At 41.2% G+C, this 12670-nt stretch overlaps 1 protein-coding gene across 5 annotated transcripts; it reads right to left on the bottom strand.

Moving 5' to 3' along the window:
• Window positions 1-4418: 4418 nt before the first annotated feature.
• rbm42 (RNA binding motif protein 42) lies at window positions 4419-11296 on the bottom strand. Of its 5 annotated transcripts, XM_008432841.1 has the most exons (13): window positions 11206-11296; window positions 10860-10916; window positions 10110-10230; window positions 9444-9507; window positions 7334-7405; window positions 6146-6288; window positions 5881-6054; window positions 5654-5794; window positions 5411-5528; window positions 5238-5335; window positions 4903-4999; window positions 4673-4806; window positions 4419-4582 (listed from the first exon to the last, which is right to left on the bottom strand). In XM_008432841.1, exons 2-12 carry the CDS (start codon window positions 10913-10915, stop codon window positions 4694-4696), a joined length of 1197 nt encoding a protein of 398 aa, XP_008431063.1. In that variant the 5' UTR covers window position 10916; window positions 11206-11296; the 3' UTR covers window positions 4419-4582; window positions 4673-4693. The 5 variants fall into 5 exon arrangements, with proteins under 5 accessions (XP_008431063.1, XP_008431061.1, XP_017165212.1 ...); XM_008432839.1 differs by having other exon boundaries at window positions 4419-4806; XM_017309723.1 differs by having other exon boundaries at window positions 4419-4806; window positions 5660-5794.
• Between the last annotated feature and the right edge of the window lie 1374 nt (window positions 11297-12670).

Genomic DNA, 12670 nt, shown 5'->3' with positions numbered 1-12670 from the left:
ACTTTTTTACTTTTACTTAAGTAAAATGTTAATGTGGTACTTTGACTTTTACTTAAGTACATTTTTGACTGTGTATTTGTACTTTTACTTAAGTACATTTTTGACTGTGTATTTGTACTTTTACTTAAGTACATTTTTTGAGTACTTTCTCCACCACTGGTTGTTTGTGGAAAGTCCCAATGCAGGTAAAGTTATGTAGGAGTAGCTGTGCGACGACTCTTCAGGAGCTGCTGCCAGTTTTCAGGTTTAGCCGCTCTGGTTAGAGCAACGATTCTCCTTTCTTGTAAAGTAAAATTACTGACTATGTGTCAGTATTGGCAAGAAGTAACAAATGTGGTTCCAAATATGAACAGCAGTAGTCGCAGTGGGAAAAATTTAGCTTGACCTATTTTTATTTTTTTTTACGAAAAATCTAATCCAGCCTGTAGAGTCACATTATGTTCGATTTTAATCCTTATTGTAGTGTAGATTAATTTAATTTATAAGCAAAGTTTAATCTGAATTTACTTGTGCTTGTTTCTTTAATGATTCCTTATTTCAAAAATAAAATCTCCGTCTGTCTGGTTGAAACCAAGGCCAGGTAACAGAGCAGGTGTTCTAAGTGCTACCATCAACCCGTCCTACCTTGTGGTAATGCGCATATCGATGCTACGACACATACACAAAGAAGATACTCAGGAGATTTCTTATCCATACATCCTACCTGTGGAAGTTTTCATTTTATTTTTATTGAAAATACAAGAACAATGACAAGCTCAAACAACATGTCAATAACAAGCATTACAAAAAACTAAATATCACAACTTTTGGTTACAGAGGCTAGAACAAAGTACTAAAATTAGTGGAAAAAAATAAAAAAAATAAGTTAAATTAAATTAATAAGAGACATATTAGGGGGCTACTAACTGAAAATCTTCCATTAACTCATACAATTTTATTGTGTTTAAATTCTGCATCTTTCTCTGACATCTTTTAAAAAAGGAAAGTTCATTTTTGCGAGCAGTGATTGAGAGCATAGCGACATTTACCATGTTATTGTATTAAAAGATGTTAAGTTGACAAGAAAAGTAAAAATACTACTGGGTAATTACATGTTACAGGAAAACATAGCCAGTGAAACGAGATTTAAACCCACAACTAGTCTTAAAAACAAGTCAAAAAACACAATTAAAATGTATATCAATTATTTGCACGTCTGTTTAATCCAAATTCAGTCAGCAGCTCCATCAGCCCCCCCCCCCAGGGCTTCAGGGGCCGCATAAGTGCTAGTATTTTATCACAGATGCAAGGACCAGATGCACATTTTTACAAGAACAATGTCCGAGAATATTGCCTACTAGCATAAGCTAAAGTTAATGTTAGCCACAAAGTTTAAGTAAAACTCACCTTCGGATGTATAACGAGGCGTACATCTTAAAACCTTTCTCCAGCTGACTTGTTGGGGGTTTGGATCGATGTACAAACCTTAGCCAAGCCCTGAAAGCACCTAGTATAAAATGATATTTGTATTGGATCGGAAACAATCGAGCCGCATTTCCCCGAACGCGGAAGCTGAGGTGCAATGAGTCCATTGTGCAGTCACAATATCTGGGATCATGAGCGCCCCCAGCGGTGAGGCAAGAGAACTGCCAGCCTCACCTCGAGTCTGTTCTCTGCCGTTTCTTATCGCTCCTCCCACACAAAATACGATACACACTGTTGTTGCGCAACACCCCCTACCCCTTTCTCTCTCTCTCTCTACTTCCTCTTCTCAGAGGAGGGAGATGTGCAGCCAGCTCTCCATCTAACGGGTGAATTGAGTTTTCTAAATCTGATGGGATTTTACACTGTCCAGAACTGAGTAAACTCTGTTTAAGCTGGCRTCGAGAAAGACTAGCCTGGTTTCTAACGACCTCCATCCAGATGTGCCACCTTCTTCACCCTGTGAATTAGCCAGATTGAGCAGCCTTTTCTTAGGAAAGTTAAAGTTTAGCAACAATACCATTGTTACCTCCGCTCTCCCATCAGTTCCTCTTTCCCCCTGACCTTTCACCTCCCATCTACCTCCAACACAACATCAGTGACCTTTAATTACAGTTTTACATTTTACACCATTTCAGTTCAATGTCAAAATCACATTTATAACCTTTTAGTTTCTCTGATTTAGCATTCATTTATAATATTATAATAACCACAACTTATTAGTTACTCTTATAATCATAATGTGAGTTATTACAGACATTTCTGACAAGAAACCAGGAATAACCCATTATTCTAATCATTTGATGCAGTTACTTGTTTCATCTGTAAGTACTTCCACAAGTGTAAGAGTAAGTTTTAAATATTCTTATAATCAAACCAACATCAACCACTGGTTAAACCAATATTAATTATTGGCTTAATTATAAGTTATTATTATTAATATAAGTATTTTACTCTGGGTTTTATCCAATTACTCAAAATGTTTAGATTTTATTCTTTAAACCTTTAATGCTTTAAAATAAGGAATGGTCTGAACTATTTTTATACTGATGCAAACTGGAAACTTCCCCTTTATTAAGGAAACCAGCTTTTCCTGTTTCATGACTCTCTTTCTGCCTGACTTTGATTTTTTATGATTAAATAGAAAAAAGTAGAATTAAAGCAAAGTTTGCAGGACACAATAACAACAMACACAACCAGATTCATTTTATTACCGTCTGACTCTACTGTTGGGTCTTGATACCAACAGTGTAATTAATTTTAAAGGTAACTTTATTTATTGTTACTATTAAACTAAAATCTCCAGCATGGGGAAGTGGGATGAGCTCCACTTTTCTCGACACCACACAGTTAGTGACAAAAAACACTGTACATTATATATATGAGCTAAATTATGGAGAATCAATCCATATATTAAATGTTTCTTAGGCATTTTATTGCCAGCGTACAAACAGGACGAACATGCTGTCATATAATGGCAACCAGTGCAGTTAGCATGAGGTTGTGTAATCCCAGGGGAGGCTCAGCTCACTGCTGCCTCACCGGCTTCGCTTCTGAGCATTTGAATGGGAAAATGTGAAAATCCAGCGATTTTAAAGAAAAACTAATCAGAATTGGTTAAGCTAAGTAAAAAATAGATACTTTATAGTACATGAAAATAGCAATATAAATGATTTTTCCATGACAGGTGAGGCTCTGCCTCACCTGTCATGGAAAAATCTCTGACAGCAGACAGTCAGAGAAACTCGGTTTGAATGAAGTAAACTGTCTGTCAGGAATGTTGCCATGAATATCGCTCGTTTATAACATCTTGTTGTCAGTTTACTTTTATATATAGAAGTAAATCTTTTTGGTTAAGCCGTTTTAATTCTGGGATCGTCACATGTTCAAAATGTTACTGCTGTTTAAAAGTTAGCTAGTCTAGTAACAATGATTTAGAATGAGACTGAAACAGCAGCGAAATGAGCCTTTTTANCAGATCAACTCAGGCCTCCAGATCAACTCAGGCCTCCAGATCAACTCAGGCCTCCAGCTCTGACAGCAGCAGAAACGACATCATCATACCTGTTGGGGAAAACCTAGATTCAATTGTTTTGCATTGTCCCCACATGATGACAATGATACAGTATGATCCAATTTCTTTATTATATATTTTATACAAATTATATTATTGCCACCCATCACAACATATATTGATATAAATTTCATGCCATATCACACATTCCTAATTGATGGTAATTTAATCCGTCTAGCCAACGTTTTTATTAATAGCTTAATATAATTGGAATTCCTTACATTTGTAACTGTTTTGCGAACCCCGGGGCTTCAGGGGTTCCTTCCCATGGTCTATAGCGCCCTCTTGAGCCTTGATGGGACATAGCAGTAGACTGACTAGGGCGCTCCAAAATGTTAAAATTAAATCAACATGGCTGAATTATTCCAATTAATGCTTACCTAGAGTTCTACTGCTGCAAAATGCAGAACTGTTCTGTAAACTGGATCAGAATCTGACTATTAAATACTAGGACTGAACTGGATTGAAGAACTATTTGAACTAACAGACTTAAGTTTGTCCTAACCAAGCTGAGTTCTTTTGAATTGGCACATTTACAAATTAACTGTTTTAAAGCCAGACTGCTGCCATTAAAGTAATGCAGGTAGTGTGGTTTTGCATATAATGTATGCAGTTTTTTAACCAGGCAAAAAAAGAGATGTCACACTTGAAGTTATCCATTTTTTAAAATAATACACTTATGTGGGCTCTAATGTCACACATTTTTCTTATGGCAGTTTATGCATGCAAGTGTTTTTTTTAGGCATTTTGAATCATTTTATGTATGCAACAAAACACCCAAATATACTGAAAAATTCAGTAAATGTGTCTATGTGCAGTGGCTCACTGCTCTTGGTTATGAAAGTAATGAACCTGCTGGTGGTGTTTGAACAATGAAGACATCTTTAGCTTTGAAACAAGTTTTATTTGACATCTTAAACAACCATCACATCCACAAAGAATCAGACGGTCTCCTCTCGTCAAAGACACACACCTGCATGTGTTGCTGTTCTTATGAGAACAATCTAATCGGTTTCCACTCACCCTAACCTGTAGACACCAGGAGCTCTGAGGGGACATTGGGATGCATTAAGCATGAGTACAACAGGTCAGGCATTTGACAGAAAATCTGCCAAGAACAAACAAACACACACACACCCCCTCCAGGAGCATCAAACACTATCTGAGGCCAAGCTTCTTCTTCTCTTTCTGTTTCTTGCGGACCACCTCAATGTTGCGATCTTTCCACATACTTTTCCTTAGCTTGATAGGACGACTTCCAACATACTTTCCTGGACAGAGAGAGAAACAGATGATGTTCAATCACATTTCAATCCGGACCAGACCACGACTCCTAGCGAAGCATCAGGGAACAACAAGCCGCTGACCGTTCATTTCTCTCATGGCTCTCACGTAGTCATTCGGGTCTTTGAAGCTGACGAAGCCGTAGCCTTTTGTTTTTCCAGTCCGTTTATCGCGGACCACCTGATGACAAGAATCCAGATTCATTTACAAGCAAAGAATATTTTTGGCATAAATTGGTGTCCACAGACATCCCATAGTCGCGTCCACCCATCTGCTACACAAATGAGGGTGTAACATGGCATAGGCAGAAGCTAAGCCTGAACTCTCCACCTTCTGATTCCCAGACAAAAATCACATTTAAGACCAGTATTTTACTAAAGTGGCTGCAAAGGCTGAAAAAAGAATGAAAAAGTCCAACTTTAGCTTTGAGGAAGGATGGGTATCTGCTGAAGGCTCTGGCCAGGATGTCATCGTTGACCTCGTTACCCAGATCTCCACAGAATATACGAAAATCATCTGCAACAGAACGGGAGCCTCAGCACAAAAAATGCTGCATTTTTGGTGCTTTAAACATGAAGGCCCTGTTCTCACCCGACTCCCACTCCAACAGACTGGGGTCCTCCCAGGTTGATCCCGCAGCTATACGGATACACTTCTTCACCTTTTCGTTTTTCCCTTTCTTTTTGTCCTCAGTAACACTTTCCACAGGCTGAAAAACAAACACTTCATTACATAAAGTGCCCAGGAAGAGCTGGGATTAACCCAGAGCTCATGACCACACAGGTACATAAGAATATCGATCATCTCTGCTGAACTCTAGGACAGACAGCCTACCATCACCTCGGTGTGAGGGACCTCAGGCTCTGGCATGCTGGGGCCAATAACAGAGCTGCTCTCCTCGCTGTCCTTCCTGTCCAGCAGACCCGCCGCCATGACAGCCGCCTGCTGCTTTGCCACTCGTGCTGCCAGTTCTTCCTGAAAGAGCCACATAAAACACACATCTGGTTAGAGAACCGGGAGACCGAAGCAGCAAGGCCACAGTAGTCTGGTGGAATTCACACCATCCTGGCTTGTCTCTGGGCCTGGACGTCAGCCTTCCTCTGGACCACCGCGGCTGGAGGGGCCGTGTAGACGGTGGGCGCCGCCTGGATGATGGACGGAGTTGGTTTGACCAGCGATGGGTTGACTGGTCTCGGAGGAGTGGGAACCATGGGGACAGCCACCATCTCACCAACCTGACAACAACAAGCAGGAAACCTAGAAACAGCCTGCAGTCATGAGGCTCCAGCAGAGACAACAGCACCAGAAACATGTCTGAGTTCTGACCCGGGGAGCAGCTGACAGGTGCTGAATGGGCGCAGCGCCCCCCTGTGGCAGGGAGGGAGGAACCATCATGGGTGGAGGAGGAGGAGGGCGTGGCAGAGGCGGGGCTACTGGAGGACCTCGCATCACCGGCAGCCTCTGACCACCTGACCAGCACACAGCAGAGGATTATGGGTACAGCTCATCTATCACATCAAAAACCTTCAGTTATTCAAGTAATTCAATTAAAAAGACTAAAGCTCATATTATTGTTATTCCATGTCATTTTGATGATTGCAGTAAATCATAAACCAACATTCAGTTTGTCCAAAGACAGAAACATTACATAAAAATAACTGGCAAGCTCAATGATGGCGAGGACTGCTGGCTCCGCCCACAAGAGGCACTGACCCCTGAAGGTCAATGCTAAGCAAGCTGCTTGTTTAAAAGTTGCTGCAAATTAACAAAAAGTTATGTGGAAGGAAAATGTGTTAGGAAAAGATGCACCAGTAACAGACATAACTGAAGCATTGAGTGCATCAGGAAGCAACCTCCAGCAGAAGGTAGAGCAGCAAACCGACTGCAGCTGGCCCCTTGCTTTAGCTAGGCCACGGTCAGAAACAAGAACCCTGTGCTGAGAGAGAGGACCGCAGTCCACCAGCCGAGCAGAACCACAGGATCATCACCGGTTCACTCACTCCTGACAGTATTGCTGACTGTAGATACTGTACAGTACTGGGCCACATACCAATTTATTAGAATAATAATAGGAATATTGGGCTTAGGTCAGGTCAGCCCAGGTCAGTCAATGTCTTATTCTGCTGTGCTGATATTGTTCTATATCTATGTGGTTAAAAGTCCATCTAGGGACAAACATTCCAAATGAGCTACGGTTATAAATGTTATGATATGTATTCTAAGTATGTGTTTCCATTCAAATAAACAATAAAATAAACAAACCAAAGTCTCTCCCTCATCTGGCTCCATGGCTGCTATCAAATCAAACATCATGTTAATGTGAACCCAGCTGTAAAAAGCTAGAAATACTCAGTCCATGAAGGTTGTTTACGTTGTGAAAGGACCAAAACCATGAGAGCTGGACGTGTCCAGTCAGCATCCTGTCCAACCCACTGTACCAGGTTCAATGGCCTCCAACATCCCCCCTAACGGACACAAGCAGGCCTGGACTCAGTGGTGTGGTGGTGAGCATACCTGGTCTCTGTAGAATATGTGGGACAAAGGCTGGTCTCATGATGGGAGGTGGAGGAGGACGAACTGGAGGAACTGGGACAGAAACGAGTCACAGTGAATGGAAGTGAAGAACAGCAGCATCACTGTATCCACACATCAGGTCATTTATAGCTACAGTGGTGATCATGGCAGGTCTTTGTAAAGTCCTGTTGTCAGATTAGTTCTCCATTACTCAGGTGGACTGACAGAAAACAAGGCCAGACATGCTGGAATTATTTCTCCCTGTGCCAACAATAGTTATGTCTAAAGGAAAGTATGAAACTGATAACTTTGCAACAAATGGACAAAAAATTCAACAAATTGCTGCCAAATATGTTGAAGTTTTAGACGTGAGAATATGACAAACATTTATCCATCTGCTGCTGCTGCTGCTGCCGTCGTAAAGGGTGGGGGTGACGCAATTACTGTCATGTGGGAAATTTATGGGAAAATAAGAAAACAGGAGCACGATGTGACAGAGGAGTGAAATACGGTCGTCTCCCAGTCGACATCGGGAGACTAGACAGGTGTGATCCAAGGTGAGACGGTTCCTTCCAGTTCCTCAGAGGAGAAGAATTAACAATGGAAATGTTGAGTTTTTGCATCAATATGAAGATTTGTTTTGAGCTAAAAATAGCCTTGGAATTCACAAGGTGCTTCTCAGAACGCCATAGCAACAAAACCTACATGGGACCTCCAGAAGCACAACACCAGAGATGTGTGTCAGTAGCAGACAGGCAGCAAAAACACAAAACTACAGTTTATACAAACCTATCAAAGGAATGTTCAGCGTACAGCAGGCGTCTCAAACTCAGTTTACCGGACCGCTGGAGGCCGAGTCTGGATTCCACAAGAACATTTGAAAAATATCCTCAAATGTCATCAACATTATTTATTTCTCCAATACATGAACTGTATGGAGGACCAAAAGCATACATATATATTTTCTTTTTCATTTCCCCTAAACATGCGTTTTTGTCAAGAAAAATAGAAATTTTGCTTTGTCTTTTTTGCTTCTCCCTTTTCCATTTGCCATTTTGCAAATTTGCAGTGAAGTTAGTTTGGAGTTGGATATTGAATTTTCCAACTCGGCTGGCCGAGCAAGCGGCGTTTAGCTCAAGGTTGATCTGATTTATGAACGCTCCCTCCTCAAGCACTTGGAGGTTCACTTCAATTCAGTCAGTGACACAATAAAACCACCGGGATAAAGTTTGTTTTGGTCTGTAAAGATGGCACCGAGCGACTGGACCTAAACGCCCCACAACGTCTGACGCAGTGACGTTGGTTCCAAAGATCTATTGGCCAATAGCAGACATAGAAGGCAGCTCCTCATTAGCATAACGATGCAGCAGAAAAACAGCAAATGGAAAAGGGAGAAGCAAAAAAGACAAAGCAAAATTTCTATTTTTCTTGACAAAAACGCATGTTTAGGGGAAATGAAAAAGAAAATATATACATTACTTGATGGAAACTCATGTGTAAGAATGGTCCTCCATAGAACTGCAGGCTTTGGCTTTGACAAAGACATGATGAGGGTGTGACAAAATTTATTTTTTTCTACTTGGTGTCACTCTTGTTCTACGTTTTATAGAAGTCTTTAGCCAGCTAGCAACGTATGGAGAACGTCTCGACGCGTGATGTCATCACCGCTTCTACTGGTCACAGCAGCGCGGAGGATGACGAGCAGCCGGTCGCCGTCGCCTTTCTCTGTTTGACCGTGTCATTTGTTAATGGTAGAAAGTACCAGAATGGCGACTGCAGGGAAGAGCGCCTGGTACCGGACTGGTCCATCATCCGCCTGGTACCGGACTGGTCCATCATCCGCCTGGTACCGGACTGTTCCATCATCCGCCGCACTACTATTACAAGCGTAGTGTGCATGAAGTCAGTGTAGCTTAGCCTAGCACCGAATGTCAGCCTTGATGAGGAACGGCGGGCGGGACTTCCTTCAGAGGTCCGCTCACCCTGTGGGCCGCACTAATATTATACTGTCATATCACGGTGGGGGCCACGAGAATGAGACCTCTGCTTTACAGCTTTAATCATGTTAATAAACCATCTTTACTGAGTCTAGTTAAAGCAAGACTACTACCTGGACCCACAAATGCTGGAGGAGGACCAAAACTAGCTGCTCTGGCCTCTAGCGTCTGCTGGACCTAGGAGAGGTGAGGGAGGGAGAGACTGGACTTTATTCAGCTGTTTGCATCATGACTAACAGCTCACACAACCCCCGACAGGAAACATGGAACCATTGCTGGATGATGCTCAGTCAGGTGCTGTAGAATTTGACAAATCATGAGTAGTTCTGGGTCAATGAGTCTGAAAATAAAAGAACTCACTGTTCAACTGAACAGAGAGAACCATGTTCACCACTAAATGTTGGAGTCTGACTAGGCCCGTCACCATAACACATTTTGCTGGACTATATATTGTTCCAGATGTTATTGCAATAAACGATAATATTGTTTTGAGGTCATTTTCAAGGAATATTATAGTGATGGCAAAACATTTATGTAAGAGTAGATAAACTTTAAATTATAATGAACATGGAAAACATTTAAAACATCCAAAATAACAAAACGACAAACTTAATTTTGAAGTCTTTGTAAACAAAATTGTCCTTCAAAATAAAAATAAAAAAAGAGAAATGATAAATCATACCAATGGAAATTATTGAGTTTGTTTTAATTTATCATGCGATTAATTGATTTATTGATTATTGTGACAGGCCTAAGTCTGACAGAACCAAGACACAAACCTGTCTGTAAGTGTTGGTCCCTATGATGGGTCGCACCATTGGCACAGCCAAGGCTACAGGGATGGGTTCAATGAGAGGAGGACTTCCTGATACTGATCCACCAAGAACCTCCTGCTCAAAACTGCAAAAGGTCAGAGAGAAAGAACCGCATCAGGATCGGACATTGGTGTTGTTGATAAAGAAATAAATATCTGAAAACTAATGTGATCAAACAATAATGAGATGAACTGGTTTTAGCATCTGATCATGCCCCCACCTGGGCAGCAGGGCCCAGCTCATGTCATGGCAGTGGCACATCTGGTGTCAGCTGCCAGAAACTGATTCAGCTACAGCTTAGTAGAGGCAGCTTTGGTGACAGGTGTCAAGGATTCGGTGGCAGATTGAATTATATATGCTCTGATCAAGTATTTTTCTGCCGATTTCGATCATCCCCCCATGACTTGACCTCACACAGTGGATGATGTGTTTTAGGTGAAAGCTGGAGCCCTTCCAGGACCCTGATCTCAATGTTTAGCACAACCTCCCTCAGAACTTCGGTCTGCTGTTGGGGGATTTCTAGAAGTGAACCTGATCTCTGCTGGTCCTTGTCCTAAAGTTTTCAACTTTCACACCCACTCGCTGGTGATGCTGAGAAAGCTCTGTCCTGGTGGCAACACCATTCCTTCCCAGAAAGAGATGATCGCCGGAACATTTAGTCACTGACTCAGATCAGAGTGTCAGAGAGGAAACGCTGAAGTTACTTCTACTCACAGAGCCATCTCGGCCTCCATCTCCTTCAGCCGCTCCTCCCCTGACTTGCCCGCCATGCTGCAGAAACGCAAACAATCAGAACCCAGAACCCGACGATCCGATCCAGAGCTCCGTTCCACCACACTGGAGTCTTTCTGGAGCTGCTGTACATCATCACCGACACCCCAAACTTCCTCTGAACACTCAGCTTTCATTCCAAGAGAATGAAAGATTCATAATCAAAACACAAATGTTTCACTCAGGTAAACTGACAAATACATGGCAGGAAACTACTACAACACCACTCATTAATATAGCAGAAACTTCTTTGGAGGACAGAATATAAAAAATACAACTGACTTCTTACTTTTAGGGAGAATCTTTCATCAAACGCTCGGCTCGCGTTTCTTCTCCGACGGCTAAACTTCTCTTCCGGTTAACCTGCCTCTAGTTTTATGATATAATGCTGCCGCCTAGCGGACTGGGGTCTGGTTGCACAAACTGCTACAACCTCATTAGAGCAGAGTAACGTTTTGGGGGAAATGTTTTTTCTTTGAGAAGTAGTTTTACTGCACCATACTTTTTACTTTTACTTGAGTAGTGTGGTATGAAATATTTCTACTCTTACTTGAGTACAATTTCTGGCAACTCTACAAACCGAGAGTACTTTCACTGAATGAAAAACAGATATTGAATCAAAACTGCACAGACATACAGCTAATTTATGTTACAGTAAAATTCCTCGTTCGTACACCAGCTTCGTTGTTCTAATACAATTTTTATTTTACATTACATACTGTAAGTCATAGTTTCATGGGTTTTTTGTTTTAAAAAACTGATGTAAAAATAATTTATTCTGCTTAAAATGTGCTATTTTATAATTTTATGATTATGTTATATATTTGTTTTTTTGTTTTTTTCATTTTAGACATTGAAATACAAGAATTTACAAAAATATATATTTTTTTCTGCCTGATTAAATCATGTTAAATCGTAAATCTGATTTTCTGTTCAACTATTTGAGTCACCTTTTTTACAGAATACTTTATTAGTCTTACTTGAGTCATTTCTTGGATGGCTACTTGTTATTTTTACTTGAGTAAAAATTTGTTGAAGTTGTGTTTCTGTCACTTGAGTACAATTTTTGCTACTCTGCCCACATCATGCAGAGAAACAGAGTTGTCCTTCCTACTTAAAGACTAGGACAAACAACCAGATTTGTTTCTCTTTGTTGGATCAGGTTCTGTTGTAAAGGAGGTTGTAGATGGGTGTGGTAGTGGTGTAGGGGAAAACTGGTCCCAAGTATGGAGGTGTTCCCGTCACAGGTTCAAGTCCTGATCTGATGATCTTTGCCGCATGTCCATCCTCTCTCGTTTCCTGTCTGACGACTGCTAAATAAAGGCCACAAGAGCCACCAAAACTTTAAAAAAGTTCATAGGTTTCCAGCTTCCTTCAGCAAAACATTTAAATACTTGCAGGAAACCTGTACAAAGAAGCAATTCAATAAATGTATTAATGGACACTTGTTTGAACATATGAGTATTTCAGAGACTCCGGATCTACTGGGATTTTCACGCACAACTATCTAGAATGGTCAGAAAAAGAGAAAATATCCAGTGAGCCTCGAGGCGGATGGACTACAGGAACAGAAGACCACACCGGGTGCCACTACTGTCAGCTAAGAACAGGAAACTGAGGCTACAATTCACACAGACTCACCAAAATTAGACAACAGAAGATTGGAAAAATGTTGCCTGGTCTGATGAGTCTTGAGTTCTGCTGTGACATTCAGATGGTAGGGTCAGAGCTTGGTGTCAACAACATGAAAGAAT

Source organism: Poecilia reticulata, linkage group LG16 (genome assembly GCF_000633615.1).
Source record: "Poecilia reticulata strain Guanapo linkage group LG16, Guppy_female_1.0+MT, whole genome shotgun sequence".
NCBI lineage: Eukaryota > Metazoa > Chordata > Actinopteri > Cyprinodontiformes > Poeciliidae > Poecilia > Poecilia reticulata.
This window is presented reverse-complemented; position numbering and strand designations above follow the sequence as displayed.